The sequence below is a fragment of the Pseudorasbora parva genome, chromosome 10 (assembly GCF_024679245.1).
Source record: "Pseudorasbora parva isolate DD20220531a chromosome 10, ASM2467924v1, whole genome shotgun sequence".
Taxonomy (NCBI): Eukaryota; Metazoa; Chordata; class Actinopteri; order Cypriniformes; family Gobionidae; genus Pseudorasbora; species Pseudorasbora parva.
In genome coordinates, this window is record NC_090181.1 from 18,109,314 (window position 1) to 18,127,859 (window position 18,546).

General features: G+C 37.8%; 2 protein-coding genes across 4 annotated transcripts in view; both read right to left on the reverse strand.

Annotated features, from left to right (window-relative positions):
- The window catches only part of LOC137090835 (doublecortin domain-containing protein 2C), a 48,431-nt gene extending 39,937 nt beyond the window's left edge, over positions 1-8,494 (reverse strand). The window contains exons 1-6 of the mRNA XM_067454783.1: positions 8,211-8,494; positions 3,943-3,988; positions 2,535-2,611; positions 2,145-2,276; positions 1,946-2,077; positions 1,191-1,245 (exon numbers count right to left, since the gene is read on the reverse strand). Coding sequence (XP_067310884.1) covers positions 1,191-1,245; positions 1,946-2,077; positions 2,145-2,276; positions 2,535-2,611; positions 3,943-3,988; positions 8,211-8,494 — 726 coding nt within the window. The remainder of the gene's footprint in view (positions 1-1,190; positions 1,246-1,945; positions 2,078-2,144; positions 2,277-2,534; positions 2,612-3,942; positions 3,989-8,210) is intronic.
- Positions 8,495-10,885: 2,391 nt separating this feature from the next.
- Positions 10,886-17,160, reverse strand: colec11 (collectin sub-family member 11). 3 transcript variants are annotated; one of them, XM_067455367.1, is made up of 7 exons: positions 17,027-17,160; positions 16,466-16,596; positions 15,521-15,592; positions 12,926-12,997; positions 12,795-12,848; positions 12,577-12,672; positions 10,886-12,319 (listed from the first exon to the last, which is right to left on the reverse strand). In XM_067455367.1, exons 2-7 carry the CDS (start codon positions 16,593-16,595, stop codon positions 11,928-11,930), a joined length of 816 nt encoding a protein of 271 aa, XP_067311468.1. In that variant the 5' UTR covers position 16,596; positions 17,027-17,160; the 3' UTR covers positions 10,886-11,927. The 3 variants fall into 3 exon arrangements, with proteins under 3 accessions (XP_067311468.1, XP_067311467.1, XP_067311466.1); XM_067455366.1 differs by having other exon boundaries at positions 10,886-12,337; XM_067455365.1 differs by having other exon boundaries at positions 10,886-12,352.
- Between the last annotated feature and the right edge of the window lie 1,386 nt (positions 17,161-18,546).

Here is an 18,546-nt window from a genome sequence, read left to right on the forward strand (position 1 = left end):
GCACCAGGAAGAAGGACACCACCAGCGCACCTGCACCTAAATCACCACGTTTGTCACTGTTCAGACCAATAAATCCACCCTCTGGGGGCTTTGCACCAATTTCATTGTTGCGTGATCCTTCACCCTGCCACACAGCAAATACAGATTACAGGTAAATGTAAACAGATTATGGAACTACACCTTGGAATTTAATGACACTTTGATGAGACTTTGATTGCTATTCCATCTTCATTGTATCAAAGATAATTGGCCACTTTCTTCAAATTATTTCCTCCACTCAATGAAGTTGATGAAGCATGAGAAATCAATTAGACATGGAGCAACCAGAAGTTTTTTCCCTTGTAACACCAACAGGCAAACAGTTTGCTGTCATTTCTCTTATTTACAATAACCAGATATTTCAAACTTTACTTTAGAGGGCTCCAGGTCCCAGTCCACTAAGTGTGTATTTTTTCTCCATCACTTATTTGCCAGGTCTAGCTCTTGTTGTAGTCTGGACCATCCCAAAGCATCAAGCAAACATGCACACTATCACAAAACAATTTATCCTCATTCTGTGGGTACAGGGGAGGGTTTCAACGCCTTCCCCCGGTGAGGGAGTTCGGCTCTCACTTGATCAAGTAACACAAACTCTGAGCGTTGGGACAGTTTGAAAAAGGAGAGGTGAGAAGAACTCAATACCTCCTACAGACAGTGATTGATGAGGGGAATGTACCCGCTCCCAACTCGCACGGCCACAGATCAGCCTGATTGGAGACGTTGAGATCCTGTGACGGTAACATTTTTCTCAAGTATCTGATCTTCAGAACTAATGAACAGTAGTCAATTTATTTCTGGTCCAAATTGGAATTTTCTCGCTAACTGGGTTCGGTCAGAGGGGAAAGAGATAGGTGATGATCAAGATTGGTGTCTTGTAAACTAGTTCAGAACATTAGCTCCGTTCTATATTTAATCTCCATATTACTGTTCAAGAGAGCAAATAATACTAATGTGGCACTGTATACTGCCAAAACGCGCTCGTTTGCCTGTGTTCATCCCCGCCTTCTGAAGAATTAGCCTATTAGCCACTGACATGCAAATCAATACCAGCATTTGTATTAGATATTTACATAATGTAACATCACACCCATGCCATAATATGCATATTTTATCTATGAAATAGTTTGATAATATTTTCTCAATATCCTTACCAAAGTTCTGTCTTGTTTTCCTTTTTTTAGCGCTGGAAGAATGCCATTGTTGATCCTAAAAAAAGAGGTATATTGGTCACTTAAAGAAAATCTCTCATAAACTTATTTTCTGGTTGTTTCAAGCCTGTTGCCTTTCTCTCTTCCATGAATAAAAAAATAAATAAAATTATATATATATATATATATATATATATACATATACATAGTATTTATTATGTATAAATATTTTGAAACCAGTTTTATGATGTCAGTTCTGGCATTTGTATTAATTCTATGATTCATTGGTGTAATTTAAGATATATATTTTATGTTAATTTAATCTGCCATTTACAAATATATTTATTTTATCTTATTTATAGATTTATTGTCTTTTTTCTATATAATATAACCTACCATTCAAGTTTGGGTTCAGTAAGATTTGTATTTTTTATTTTATTCAGCAAAAGTATCACAGTTTTCACAATATAAAAATGAACCGTTTTCAGTATTAATAATAATAATAATAAATGTTTCATGATTATTTTTACACTCAAACAGTAGTGTCATCTCATGACATTTCTGCAAAATCAATCATATGGCTTGTTGACTACTTTTCCATAGTCCCTCTACGTTTGTACTCCATGGAAGAAAGAAAGTAAAATGGGTTTTGAGTGGCAAAAGATGAGCAATTAAGGCAAATTTTACTATAAGAAAGTGCACTAAAAGGGCATTATACATCTCTCTTTGCAATTATCTGGTCTCATAATCATCCTTACACATCAGTGAAGCTGCTTGGAACCAGATGATAAGGCAAAGCCTTGAACCTCTCTGCCCCAACAGCAACATAACAGTGGTTGTTCTGCAGCTCATATGCTCCACGTAAAGGCTTCCCATTCAGCATGTACAATCTGAAAGGATTGAAACCAACATTGTCTTTCATTTTACACATGTTAATTTTATGAATGCAGCGCATACCTGTGCACAGCTCCAGTGCGAAGGTGAACTTTCTCTGTCACCATGGCCAATACGTTTTCCCAGCTAGCAAGCGTGTGTTTTGGAATCAGCACCCGTGCTGGAGGAACCAAGATATGTCCATTGGTAAAAACACTATAAAATATAATCAAATTTGGCACTTAGGAACTCAGTCCACACATTTGTGCTTCCAAAAATGATCCTTTGATAATTAACAACATGCGAGCAAATTAGATGCCGTTAGACATAAATAATTAAATAAAGCAGAGAACATTGGTCTGATTTTATACCATTAGACAGTATTATACTGTTTTAAAGAATTAGACTTTGCCGTAGCCTGAGGGTTTTGCCACTGAAGACTTCCAATAGGGACACATTAAAAGCAGGGCTCACTTGATGGTGCACGACTCATTACTGATTCTCTTCCATCGAGCTGGGACAATTATTCTGCTGTGAACTACAGGTTGGATCTGCAGTGGAGACAAATGAACAGGACCCCGCTGAGCATCACTGACAATAACTGTTCCACTACTCATTTAGGGCACTTACACATCTGGTTTTCTTCTATCAGCCGTCTTAAATGCTGCGTTGGTTGTTGTACAGACGGAAACAAGGAGCTAAAAGGGCGTCAGACAGTGACATATAGTGCCATAACCTCAAGCAAAGTCACCCTAAGTGGGTATTTTTATGATTATTGCTCTATTATGGTCGACTGCATTTTGGTCTCTGAGGAAGGTTGTAAAAACTGTTAGCTTAATAAGTCACTTCAAATAGTCCAAAGTTTGAATAGTACCAAGCCTGCGTCTTCTTGGACCCTATAGACCTTATGCGGCAGAGAAAAAAGCGCACGTGTGATGCTTATTTACACTACTGTTCATGATAGTGTACCTTCCTGCAGAGATTTGCTCCAACTTCAATAAAAAACACCTGAACCAGGGTTTGTATGAAAATTACAAGTGGTGTGTGCACAGGAGTGGAACTGAAATCTGCAGGAAAATAGAACGAGCGCGGGGTTTAACACTAAATTGTGGTATTGGTAATTATCCAACAGACAGCTCAAAAATGTTAAATAGCTGTAACCACTTGTATTTTTGCAGCTTTGATTTGTTTCATATACTGTTTTAATACATAATATAGTCACTGCATTTAGTATAGGTGAGAAAATAATTTGTTTCATTACTTCCAAAAACATGTGAGAGACATTTAATGGCCGAATAAAGACAGAAAGCACTTTATCCTGATGTGGGTTCTTGTGGATTATGCATTTTGGAATATGACTTTACTGTATACATTAGAAAATTAAAAGAAATCAGAGGGGAGAGAGCTTAACACAAAGCATTTGCAAATAATATATAGTAAATGCTGACTAAACAATTTTCTAAAATTATTTTATGAGTAGTCAGAAAACAGCCTGCCCCAGACACTGACTCCCTGATAGTTTGAAATGGATTGAAACAGCTGACTCAAATGGAGATATCAATACACATTCACTTTATGGTTTTCAGCAACAAGAGGCATGAAATCAGTCATCCGCTACAGTCTGGAGAAACCTCGCAGTGATATTCTATCGGAGAGATGTATCAGAGTCAATAAAGTCATGTAAGATGTGAAACAAATGATCATACTACATACTATAATACATGGCATGATTTTACTCAGATATTTGCTTCCCCTTTACCGTTCTGATATATGTACTCAAATAAACTCACTGAAAAGGAAAAATTATTTAGATTATATAGAAAATATAGTACTATTATAGTATGATAAAATGTTTTGAATACTGTGGTTCCAAGACTCTTACCGGTTCACTTTTCTTTTTTGGTGGTTTCTGTGTTGTGTGATGATAGCTATCAAAGAATTGGAGAAAGTATCGTTAACATAATAAAAACACCCAATATTGTTTGTTAATATATAAAATAAATATTTAATATTTTCATGGCTTTGAAATGTAATTTTCGTAAAGTAAATTATTATGGCAGTATAGGGTAGTACATTGTAGAATAAGGCCAGGTCACAATTAACACAAAATAAGCTAAACAAATTTTAAGAAATTACATCTTCTAGAAAAAATGTTTTTCCTCTGTTTAGAAACATTTTTAGTTATTAAAATAAGCATTATATTTCCTGATTTAAGCCTGTTGTAAATGAGAAAGCTCTGATTTTTTTCCTGTACAATCATTTGCTATTGTCTGGACATACCATTTGCCATTTGTAGGACTTACCAGGACAACACACGCTGATGTGTACTCGATACCTGAAATAAACCCAAACATGCCTGCAGACCAAAGTTGATCTGTCATGACTTTTGATTTGGCCCACCAGCTGACTAAGATGTAAAAAAAAAAAAATAATAATAATTATATATATATATATATATATATATAGAAGCGCCTACATGTGTTGGACTTGTCTGTTCTGCACATCTCACAGATGTTTTATTGGACTGAGCCCAAAGCATCACTGCCACTGTCAGCTTGCCTTCTGCATCCTGGTGCCATGTGTTCCCCAGGTAAGCGACGCACACCCGGCCATCCACGTGATGTATAAGAAATTGTGATTTATCAGACCAGGCCACCTTCTTTCATTGCTCTGTAGTTCAGTTCTGATGCTCACATGCCGTGTTCAACTCACGGTCCTAGAGGTCTGTAAGAATTATGAAAGAAATCTGCCACTAGTTGGCGCTAACAAGTTTTAAGGCTCTGTAATCATGTGGCGTTACAAAGCGGTCAGCATGGGCACCCTGACTCGTTTGTGGCTATGCAGCGTCATACACAACAAACACCATTCTATCAGAACCAGCATTAACTTCTTGAGCAATTTAAGCTACAGTATCTCCTCTGTTTGATCGGACCACACAGACCAGCCTTCGGTCCCAATGCATCAATAATCCTTGGCCGCCCATAACCTTGCTGCCGTTTCAACACTTTTCCTTCCTTAGACCACTTTTGATAGACACTGACCACTGCAGAGCAGGAACAACCCTCAAAAGAGCTCCAGTTTTGGAGATGCTCTGACCCAGTCGTCTAGCCTACACAATTTGGTCCTTGTCAAAGTTGCTCACATCTTTAAGCTTGACCACTTTTTCTTAGCCTAGAAATCTAGACGCACCCTAGCGGCAGCAAATCAAATTTGCCGCGAGTGTCGTCTAGCAACTCTCAATTAACTTCTGAGCTGTAAACGCCAAACTCTGGTCGTGCCAATCACATCGTGTATAGAGTCGGTGGGTGGGGCAGAAACTGGCGAATGGCGGTCTTTCGAATCAGCTTTGACCAAGACTTGGAGTTAAGCATTTCTTTGAGAAAATAACAAAGAACGGCACTGAAGCCATTTTTAAGAAGACAAGATGTGTTCTGAGTTTTGCCGACCGGATACGGCGAAAGTTTAATCTGTCAACGAGCTCTGCTTAACCTTTGTTGCTCTGGTTGGTGTAGCGCTATCCTATCACGTGCAGAGGGAGTTTGAAAGACAACCGTTTATCCCGCCCCTCGGATTGAGCCCTGTCAATGGTGAGTTTCCAGACCAAACATCTTGATGTGGGGCTGAACGATATTCTGTTTTAACATCGACATCGCGATGTGCGCGCGATAGTCACATCGCCGGAACATGCGATGTGAAGGGTAGCCCTGCTGGAGTGACATGCACGTTCCTCATGCCTGCACTGTGATTGGTTCGCTGTGCCGCTGCTCACCGCTCACGGCCAAACATTCACTGCTAAAATGCACGACGAAGAGGATCCGAAGAGGGGGAAAAAAATGTTTGTACCAGAAATCATCTTTTTGGGACTATTTCGGCTAAATAAAGGAGGATGTTGACCAAAAAGAGGTACTTTATGGAGTGTCTTGTAGCCACAAAACAAGAAAACACCACCAATTTGTCTGCCCTTGCGAAAGGAAAATATATTTACCGATATATTTTCTTGAAATATATTTTAATATATGGAATAATATATTGATGGTATTATAAAATATATTATATATTCAAGCAATATATTGCAAAATATACAAATTAATTGCCGCTTTCAATATATTGCAATATATTGGAAAATATAAATATTAAATCCCATATATGTGAATATATTGCATGATATTTTCAAATATATTGGGTGATCACTTAAAACGGCACCACAAGCTCTTTACGAAGAATACAAAGCAGGGCTCGACATGAATGCTTGTCCGGGACATGTGTGTGTTTTGAAGGGACAAGTGAAAGAGAATTTTACTTGACTGACGGACAAGAACCTGATTAAAACAAAAAATACCTAGCGAATCACCAAAATGCAAGAATGTTTGTGCATTAATTTAGTGTAAGTGGCGATCGATTGTCGATAATATATAATGAACAGTTGAACTGATTATAATAATACGGTCGCGCTGTTCACGCTCGTGCAGCCTCTCGAGGAGAAATCACAACACTAGAGCGCTTTCCTGAATATATTCACGACTGAAAATGACACTGATTTCATATGACAGTTCCATAAACAACTAATTACCATTCACTTAAAGTCACTTATTTTAGATGCAATATTTAGTGCTTTTGTTCCATTTCAGTTGTGAAAATCGTTCACAGCAGACCCGTAACACGTCTTCACATAGACAGTAAAAGAAATGGACCGAGCTATCCCATTGCCTTCTACGGCGTTAAGTGATGTCAGTAAAGGAGCACTCACTTCCTGATGGCTGAGCGAACTGCGCAGGCTCAGACTGAGCTTGACGACGTAGATGTGACGTGAGCAACCTGTCGGACAGCTGTAGGTCTTCTAGTAGTTGTGGAAAGTGAAATCTGAATCCCGTTGTTTAAATATTTTCTCCCGTTGCTTTTGGCTCACTATGGGCTTCTCCCCATTCTTCTCCCTTGACTTTATCAGACTTTATGTCTCCACGTCCCCCCGACTGTCTCATAGACAGTAAAAGATTGCCTGCGAGCGTCTCCTCAGGTCTATACGGTAATTTCTCAACTGTGCGACAGAGTCGCGTTGGTTATGACGCAATAGTTAGCCTATTTTTACAAAAACAGCTTCTGCGGGGCGATAGTGTAAGATACAAGGTAATGGAGCCTTTTATGCATTGTGTTTCTTTAGAAATAAACAGTAGATAAATGGAGTCTTTAAACGCCTCAGATGTAAAGTTATTCACTGTCAAAGTGACTCAAAAATGAATGGGAGTCAATGGGATGCTAACAGCAGGTGATGGCTTGGTCAGCAATGGCAGCCCCTAGGGGTGGAACGCTTTCCGAGTGCTAGATTACCCTCTTGCGTCTTCATAGCAACAAGTGTGAACGATTCAGTGTTTGAATGAATCGTTTGAATGAACGACTCAGTGACTCACTCATTAAGACGGTCACCTGCTGCCACCTACTGGAGGTTTAGTTTCATGTTTGCACATACTTTCCAACATTTTTTTTTTTGTCACTTGTAATGAAGCTTGCTTATTAGTGAAATTATTAATTTCACGGAATGGTAATTATTGACTTCAGCCTGGATTGATGGCTCTCAATATCGTAATATATATCGTTGGGGGAAAAAATATCGCAATGTAATTTTTTTTCAACATCGTGCAGCCTTACTAGTCAGGCTAACTTTTTCTTGCTTCTAACACATCAACTTTGAGGACAAAATGTTCACTTGCTGCCTAATATATCCCACCCACTAACAGGGGCTGTGATGAAGAGATAATTAGTGTTATTCATTCACCTGTTCACCTGTTAACATCGGTCATAATGTTATGCATGATTGGTGTGTGTGTGTGTGTGTGTGTGTGTGTGTGTGTGTGTGTGTGTGTGTGTGTGTGTGTGTGTGTGTGTGTGTGTGTGTGTGTGTGTGTGTGTGATAACCACTACATTATGAAAAAAAAAAATCACAGTTTTCTGTGATGGTAGGGTTAGGGGATAGAATATACAGTACAGTATAACAATTATTTTGTCTATGGAAAGTCCCCATATAAAAATAAAAAATAAACGTGTGTATGTGTGTGCCGTTCATCTCAAAACCACAGCAGTTTAATTACTCTATAATAGCGTACTTACTTTATTCCATTATAATTTCACCATTACCATATAAATAAACAAACTTACTCCATCTTTTTCAGTCTCTCTGCTCCGGCTGCCACATATATCTCTCCGTGCACCAGCTGTTCCAGATCCACCACCCGGTGACCCTTGTTAGGGGTGTAAATGTTTCGCACTGCCCCAAATGGAGCTGTGATGCCTCGAGTGACAGTGTTCAGGAAGCTGTCAAAAGTGAATGATTGGCGTTGACTGATGACAAACCTTCGGCCGGGGTAAAAAGCATCTCCGTTCCGGAACACAGTAACCGTTTTGGTTGGCGAAAGCTGTGAATGAAACCCTCGACGAGACATTATGAACCAAAACTATCCTGCTGTAACCCACGGGGTGGAGCTGAAAATACCAAAAGCCAATAAGACATAGAAATAAAACACAATTTTAGTAACCACAGCCGAAAGTTGTTGTGAGTTGTTTAAAACGTTGTTTTCCGTGTTCTTGAGGCAGCCAGTTGTGAAAAATCCTAAATTTAGCAAGTAAAAGACCTACCCTCAATTCCTTTTCAAACTCAATATATTATTGAATCGCTATAACTGTTTTTGGGTCGTCTAAAAAAAAAGTTCTAGTTCTGCCTCTGAGGTAACTGGATATTTAACGACGACCGTGGTCAGGCATCCAATTAACCCAATTTAGACAACCACCAAACAATAGATTAAATTTTAATAAACGTATTACTTACACATGTCGTAGCACTGTAAACTATTGTAGGACCTCTTTTCAAACATATCAGTTTCTGCTATACAGCCTAGGTGTCAACCAGATTTTGTTAGGTTAATAACCTATTTAAATTAATTTAATTTGCTGTGTTATTTCACGAATGAAGCAAAGGCACTAACTCACAAAAGAATGTTACAAAAAAAATGTTATATAACTTATTTTTCTGATTTTTTTTTTCACAAGAACATATAAAATGGTTGGGTGCCACTTTGTACAGTTTTTTATTATTTTTTTATTTTTTTTAGGAAATCATGATTCTTTGAACTTTGACCTTTTTCTTAGTAGCCTAATTCACTTTTTGAAAATGCTGGTTATCAAAATGGCCATACCATAGTGGTTGCAACGACGAGATAAATGGACAAAGGTTTATTTTATATTATTATTTTATATTTTATAAAACTATATGTCACTGGTCAAGCTTATTTAAAGCTGGTTAGCAAATTTATGGTCACTATAGTTGGATAGGTTCCTTGTGCCATTGTCTGTTTGGTCTTACAGTGTAGAATAACAGATCAGTTTCGCCTGATTATGTCTGAAAAGTCCCTACTGAAGACCTGTTAAGAAATTCCAGCACCCTCCCGTCTTTAACGATTCATGGAGGGGGAGGGGAGAATGGTAGCCTGTCCACTTTGCTACAAATTAATCTGATTTCCTGCCTTCTGTTATATTTTCATGCATAGTTAATTCCAGGACAGTTTGACCTTGTCATCAGCAGCATATAGAGGAAGTGCAAAACAGCAATGACATGACCACTAGAGAGCGCCAGATTACAACTATATCAAACAAACTGCACGGCGTAAAGAAAAAGAAGAAACCTTCCATATAAAGTTTATTAGTGCCTCAAACACACACACACACACACACACACACACACACACAAATTATAATTTATTATCATAATTAAAATCGTACTGGGAAGCTGACAAAAATCATGGACATAAATCATCATTACTGTATGTGTATATTCTTCCATTAATAAAAACGTATGCCTATTAAATTCATCCTAAACTTCTATGGAACGACACAAAAAATACAATCCCTCACCTTAGTCCCACAGTTCAGTCTAGAAGACTAAGCATTATGTAAATTTGCTCTTGTTAGGCCGGGGTCTAGTATGCTGACCTATTCAGTATATTATTAATAAACCATGTAATTTAAATACCAATGCTAGGGAATAAAGAAAAAAGGGAAGAAAAGCAGTAAAAGAAAGAGGTTTAATATATGGAATCTAAAATTGTAAATATAATAAGATAAAGAAAGTCTTGTTCTGCCATTTATTTGATTACATTTGTGTACTTTAGTACATTTGATTTGTTACATTTCAGTACAAGTACATTTCTCGCTGTCACAATAAAGTTATCGCAGTCTGCAATAACACCTGGAAAATAGTTAATCTACATGTGTTTATTGATCTGTATAATGTATGTGACCAATACATTATAAAAGTACAAATATTCCATATCTTTTTAAAAGGTGTGTGCAGTAATTTTGCACCATTTTGAGGTCAATAAGATGTTTTATTTATTTTTATTTTTGAAAGACATTAATACTTTTATTCAACAAGGACATTCAGTTGATCAGTAAAGAGATTTACAATGTTATAAAATATATTTATTTCAAATAAACACTGTTCTATTAAACTATTCATCAGTTATATTCATTCAACTGTTTTAAACATTAATAATTATAATAAATGTTTCTAGGAGACCAAATCAGCATATTATAATGATTTCTGAAGAAGCATGTGACACTGAAGACTACTGCAGTGCAATAATGCTGAAAATTCAGCTTTGACATCACAGGGGGAAAAAAGTTTACTGTATTTTTTTAATCAAATAAATGCAGCCTTGCTGAGCATAACAGACTTCTTTCAAAAACCTTCAAAATTCTTACCCGACCCCAAACTATGATTATAATCACATTAACTAAAAGTAACACTTTATTTTAAAATGAAGGGGGATTACATCCATTTTAGCAGTGTTTTGTGTAACTTCAAATTGTTTCCTTTAAAATTACACCAAAACTGTGTATTTAGACCACTGTATGTGGGTATGGGAAGCTTTTCAATTAGGCTAGGCCAAATCCAGGCGGAAATCCCCATGGAACACAAATGTATAGGCTATATCATAAGAGACCCTGGACAACAAAACCAGCAATAATGGCCATTTTTTTGTTTTTAAAATTGAGATTTAGACATCATCTGAAAGCCATTTATTTGGCCTTTTGCTGAGATACAACAATTTAAAAATGTGGAATCTAAGGGTGCCAAAAAATCTAAATAGAAAAAAATTGCATTTAAAGTTGTCCAAATGAAGTCCTTAGCAATGCATATTACTACTAAAATACATTTTTATATATTTACGGTGGAAAATAACAAATTATCTTAATGGAGATGATCTTAAATCATCTTTAATAATCTTTCCCTAATGTCCTAATGATTTGGTATAAAAGAAAAATCAATAATTTTGACCAATACAATGTATTGTTGGTTATTGCCACAAATATACCCATGCAACTTATGACTGGTTTTGTGGTCCGGGTTCGCATACATACAATTCAAACTGCCAAAGTGGTTAGTAGGAGTGACTGCATTACATGAAATACACTGCATTTGGTGGGTTGGCGGGTGTTAATGTCTGCATAATTTCTACTAACGCTTCTGCTAACATATTTTGATGATCCGCCAACACATTTTATTGACTATCAACATGGCAACTTATTCTGCTAACGCGAACCCTAACACCTCAATCGAACCTACTGTAACAATCTATTAATTAATAATGAGTTAGTTGACATGTAGCTGTAGAAGGTCTAAAGTGGATTGTTGAAATAAAGTGTAACCTGGATGTTGTTTTAAACATAAAATTCATCATGTCACACTGCTGTGACTGCTCAAAAGACATAAAAAGATAGAAATGCTGTACCTTTTTCAATAAAATTTCAGCCTTCTTTGAAAATAGAGTATTTTAAACCCTTTTAAATGACTTTCTGCCCTTTAGATCCTCAGGTAAGTCATACTGCGTCCTTGTCAAACTCACACACAAAGTACATGGTGAGGTGACAAGCTACATCGATCCACTCGCCTGAAGACACCATCTCGACGCAGTCCTCGTCATCAGAAGCGTTGTTTGGCTCGCCCTCTCTCCACTTGCTGAAAGTTGTCATGGGTGAACGCTCCACATACACAAAGTGGCCTTCTCGCTCCAGGTCGTTAATGCCGATATACACTCTACTGAGGCCAGCTTCATTGACGTAGCCAGCGATGGCTCTGTTAGCCGCCGCATCCTTGGGCATGGCCAGGTGTCCACCTCGCCCCTTACAAAACACCTCCGCATCTCTGTAGCGTTTTTCCTCCTTCACCAGCAGATAGACCTTGCTGTCTGTCTCTTTGATGCCAGCGACAGCTGCGGGGGAGGGCAGTGCTGAAAAATGAGGATCTGAATTTCTATAATCACACCGCAGCAGCCAGCGTTCACACAAGTGCATTCTGACAGTCAAACAAAAGAGCTTCTGGCTAATGGCTAAATACTTTTGTCTAAGTGTATTCTCCCTGCACATCACAACGAACAACTGTATGAATCAACTTGACAACTTCACATTATAAGAATTTCATTAACATTGGTAGAGAGAGCAAGCGGTTCATTCTTTCTTTAGGACATACCATTTTTAATGAACTTCAGCTCACTGGTTAATTGCGCCACTTGAATATCTATTTCACCAATCATTTTCCGTAAGGGTGCACACTCACAGGGGACGCCTGGGGAGACAAATTAAATATGAGACCATTCATACAAGCACTCCAAGCATTAAACCGATTCCTATTGAGTTCAAACCAATTATAAACTGAGATGAACTTAATTCAATATTAGCAAAAGTTACCTGGTTCTCCATTTGGGCCCTTAGGTCCTGGATCTCCCATATCACCTTTTAAACCTTAAAAAAAACATTAAGCAGTTACACAAAACAAGCCTGATTACTTTCAGAATTGCAGGTTTTTTTCACAAGCTTGCCTTTAAGTCCAGAGGGACCCATCTTCCCATAACGTCCAGGACTACCTTTTTGGCCTTTGACTCCGGGGAGACCTGAAAAAGAACAAACGTAATATGTACAAAAATAATAGGCATGGATTGGAACCAAGGAATATAGCAATTTCCTTAATGGAGTTTGATTCCCTTGTTTATTAGCATATTGAATCATTAAACGCATTTATAAACACAAGTCGTGATTGGTCAATACTGGCTCACATGACCTCAGCTATCTAAAAGAAAGATAAGGGAGGGCTCTTTAAAGCGTACGCATTTGACAGCTCCCTTTTCGGTCACTTAGTTTGAATATTTTGCAATTTATTTTAAAACATTCCTTACAGGTTAATAAAGAACATGTTTCATCATGTAAGTAGATTGTACTTAAAGGGTTACTTCAGCGATTAGCATATGGCTTTGTATCAGTAGTATATTCAAATGATTGTGCTTTCCCCCCTCATATCCCCCTGAGACAAGAGATTTATGCATTTTATTTCTGGAAAAATTCCTCCTATAATGCAAATTGACGATATTTGCATCATAGGAGGAATGTTTGGCCAAAGGCTAAAGACTAAAGCCAGCAGGGGGAGCCATTTCCGCATGTTTTGAACCCGCGCATGGGGAATGGGAGATCACACTCACAGCTCAGCTCCGCTACAGGCACTCATTTAAACAGAGCTATGCTGAGCAATGTAAGTCTTTAAACTTCTCAAATTAATTTCTATGAAAGTTAAGCTTGCAAAGGCATGAACTGAAACGCGCCAGACTGAACTCAGGTTGTGAATGTATGCCGCGAGTGTAGTCACGATTACCTCAGTTCTCATCACGAGAGCTCATCAGCTCATTTATCTGACCCCTGCAGTTAGTGCTCAGTGCTGTGATACTCGCGCGGTGACTCACTCATTATATCGAACAGACACGTTCAGTTTTCTCCAACTCAGTCACAGTAATCAAGTTGGTGGCTTTGGGAATGGCCTCACAGGGCAGCGAAGCATTCTGGGAATTGTAGTCTTTCATCCCCATGAGACAAACATACATTTTCTGTCTTTTCTCAGTCTAGAAGGCACCAAATTCAAAAATAATTTCACATTTCTACTAGGAGTGTGCACGAATATTCGATCTGTAATTAATATTATATTAACAATATTCAAATACTATTCGAATTTTTTTGCATTGATTTGCTGGCTGTAAATGCAGTAAATCGGTCTATGAGTAAATCCATGAGAAATCCCTCTAAATCTTAGCCCAGAAATCTAGACGCACCCTAGCAAATTTAATCTGCTCGCAAGTGTCGTCTAGGAACTCCCAATACCCTTCTGAGCTGTATTCCTCTCAATCTGGACGGGCCAATCACATCGTGTATAGAGTCGGCGGGCGGGGCCATAATGACGACGGCCGAGTTGCGTTTGCGTGCTTCTAGTAAACACAGAAACTGGCGAATGGCCGAGGTCTTTCGAATCAGCTTTGACTGCGATTCTGGAAGTCTTGGAGTTAAGCTTTTCTCTCAGGAAAAGAACAAAGAACGGCACTGAAGACATTCTTAAAAAGGGAAGATGTGTTCGGAGTTTAGCCGACCGGATACGGTGAATGTTTAATCTATCAACAAGCTCTGTTTCACTTTCGTTGCTCTGGTTGGTGTAGCGCTATCCAATCGCATGCAGAGGGAGTTTGAAAGACAACCGTTTATCCCGCCCCTCGAATTGAGCCCTGTCTATGGTGAGTTTCCAGACCAAACATCTTGATGTGGGTCTGGCTTGTCAGGCTATCTAAATCTCGCAGTTATAACTAAATCCACTGGGTGGCACTGTGGAGCAGGTAAATAAGTTAAGTGCATTTGATCACAATGTCGTCGTCTGCCTTGCGATGTTTGGAATAACTTAGATGAAAATTGAAAATGTTACAAAATGGAGTTACTTTTGATGAAATCAATTACTGAGTTATCATAATATCACCACCACAAACAAGAATCACATGAAATCCAAACGCCAGTGGAATGAGCGATCACTGCGTTCAGGAGTGCAGGTAAGCCCATCTCGAGACAAATGCTTCCTTTTTTGAAACAATACATAGTAAACACGTCAGCCATATCAAACACACACATGTTGGTTGGCTATATCATATACGTATATGTGTAGCCTACGTTCTGCAGGCTAACTGACACGCTCTGCTTTATAAGTGTTTCTTTCCGCTCACGCTCCTTGAGCTTAAAATGTTTTTGTTCTTTAGGCATTTTTTACACACTGTTTAATGTTTTAAAACCTTAAGATATAATGTAAGCATGTTGTGTACATTGCCTAACCATAAGCTTGTTCAGAAATGGTGACTATTGAGGGGGAAAAAAGAAACATCTCTCTCATTTTCTCAAAATACCTAATTTAAATAAACAAATATTCGAATATTCGATTTTTATGAGCCCAAATATTCTAATACAATATTTAGGAAAAATGCCCATCCCTAATTGATGACCCAGTTGATACATTGATGACCCAGTTTAAATACAGATTCATCTTCCCAGCTCTGAAGTACCCCTTTAAAAAGCATGTGATTGAATTCGATTAACCCCTCATAACAGTTTAGTATTACCTGGCTCTCCAGGTGGCCCTACTTTCCCAGGTCTCCCAGGTGCTCCTTTCTCTCCTTTCTCTCCTGCTTCACCTACATGACAACATTGTACTATTGTTGCAGTAGTATCCTGCACACAGCATACACATTTTCTGTATCCACTGATACCGTCATGCTAAATACAAATATAGTGTATCCAAGAGTTTAATTCAATTAGAATTTTCACATCCAGTGTGATGAATATCATGGCAAGAGTTAAGATTTTATTAAACAAAAATTAAAGTCACAAATAGTAAGATGATATAAGGCCTATATGCAAAAAAAATTCACATATTACTGTGCTTAATGTATATTTGATAAAATAAATGTATTACATTTATTGCTGGGGAAATATTAATCATGATTAATCGCATCCAAAATAAAAGTGTGTGTGTGTACATAATATGTGTGTGTACTGTGTATAATTATTATGTATATGTACATACACGCTCATTCATTTATATATTTAAGAATTTTTTTATACTTTTATAAAAAAAGTATATTTATATATAAGATAAATTAAACATACAGTATATACATGCAAATGTCTCTTAATATATATATATTCAATTAATTCACAGAAATTCATTTTGGCCAACTGAAAAAAATAGAAAATGTTCAATTGGAGACCTGATTTTTTTATTTATTTTTTTACTGTGTGTGTGTGTGTGTGTGTGTGTGTGTGTGTGTGTGTGTGTGTGTGTGTGTGTGTGTGTGTGTGTGTGTGTGTGTGTGTGTGTGTGTGTGTGTGTGTGTGTGTGTACATAATAATTATACACAGTACACACACACATGTAAACACAAAGTTTTATTTTGGATGTGATTAATCACAATTAATTTCCCCAGAACTATAGTTACATTTGATCAAATCAGTTAGTGTCATAGCATACGTAGATGAGCTAATGTGGTGTAATTTACTTGTAGTACCTTTGAGTCCAGGGACGAGGATCTGGACTGAGCATGGTTCTTCTGGCATGTGCTGACCATAAACTGACCTCATTAGTGTCACACTTAACATAATGACCAACATGCAAGCCACAAGTTTCTCTCCAACCATACTGGAAACACAATAGAACATTAATTTTGGTATACAATCACATACTAACACAAATTCCAATGCAAGGTTGACTGGAAAATGTAGCAGCAGCTGTTATTGGATTCACAAAGGCTCATAAAATGGAACAAGTGGGACTCAATAACAGACAATGCCTCCGCAGTCAATTAATCTTGTGACATATAAGCACAAACAAGCAACTATATAGTCATACCAATAACAGCATTTGTAAAGCAAATACACAAAAGAGCACAAAAGTTTGTCTTTTCCCTAAACTATCTAACGGCCACCTTCGTTTCAAAGTTGATACCAGAGAGAAAACAGTCACACTGTGACATCTCCTGTAACTAACAACTTTAAAGGTAACATTTGAGTTGTCTCGTTGTTGTCTGTACCACCTGCATGACACCGTATTGCTTATGAAATGGACTTACCTTATGTTGAATTTCAGTGCCCACTATATAATACGCTGCAGTCCCAGCCAGTAAATAGATCCAAGTGAGTTAATGGAGGTTTGCTCACTGGTGGTCTCTCTGAAATTTTTCATCTCACACACCCTGCAAGAAACAGGCATAAGAGTGAGCAAGTACGTGTAAACACAAAGATAAGAGTGGCTCTGCAACACTCCTCTCTGATAATTCCATGGGAAAACATCAGGGTCAGTGACAGAACGTCTCTTAGCACATTCCTCACAAATTAAGCATAAAAAGCATTCCCAACATTCACAAGTTTTAGTTAAGATAGTGTTGAGCGAAAGAAATTAAATATATTGTTTATAGGTATATGTTTTTAGATGCCAAAGAAAACCATAAAATTATCTTCACATAATGTACTGTAATATAAAAGAACAGAAAATTTTAAATACATAAAAAATAAAAAAAGGTCACTCAGAATAAGAAAAGCTTGGGAACAGAAATGCTGCAGTTTGTGCAATGGTGCACAGGGTGGCAGTAAATATTTGCCGGAATATAATCTGGAAAAATCCAGAAAATTAATGGACTGAGTTCTTGTGCTGCAGATGTTGATGTTGACAATGGTTGTTTGAATTTAAAAAATGCAAGCTGCTCTGCTAAAAAAAATATATTATGGTGATAAATTATATTATATTATATTATATTATATTATATTATATTATATTATATTATATTATATTATATTATATTATATTATATTATATTATATTATACACTGATCAGACATAACATTAGGACCTAATATTGTATTGGTCCCCCTTTTGCTACCAAAACAGCCTGACCCTCATTGTTCTCCTCAAACCATCCCTGAACTATTTTTGCTTTGTGGCAGGGCACATTAACCTGCTGAAAGAGGCCACAGACACCAGGGAAAACCATTTCCATGAAAGGGTGTACATCGTCTGTAACAATGCTTAGGTAGGTGGTACGTGTCAAAGTAACATCCATGGATGGCAGGACCCAAGGTTCCTCCACCGACTCCTTCTTCCCATGCATCCTGATGCCATGTGTTCCCCAGGTAAGTGATGCACTCACAACTGGACAGCCACATGAAATAAAAGTAAATGTGATTCATCAGACCAGGCCAACTTCATCCATTACTCCATGGTTCAGTTCTAATGCTCACATGCCGTGCCCACTATTGGTGCTTTCGGTGGTGGACAGGTTTCAGCATTGGCACCCTGACTGGTCTGCTGCAGCCCCATACACAACAAACTGAAATACACTGTTTATTCTGACACCTTTCTATCAGAACCAGCATTAGCTTGTCTGTTTGATCTATACAGGCCAGCTTTTGCTCCTCATATGCATCAATGAGCCTTGGCCACCCATGACCATGTCATGCTGGTTCACCACTGTTCCTTCCCTGGACCACTTTTGATAGATACTGACCACTGTAGACCGGGAACACCCCACAAGAGTTGCAGTTTTGGAGATGCTCTGATCCAGTCATCTGGCCATCACAAGTTGGCTCTTGTCAA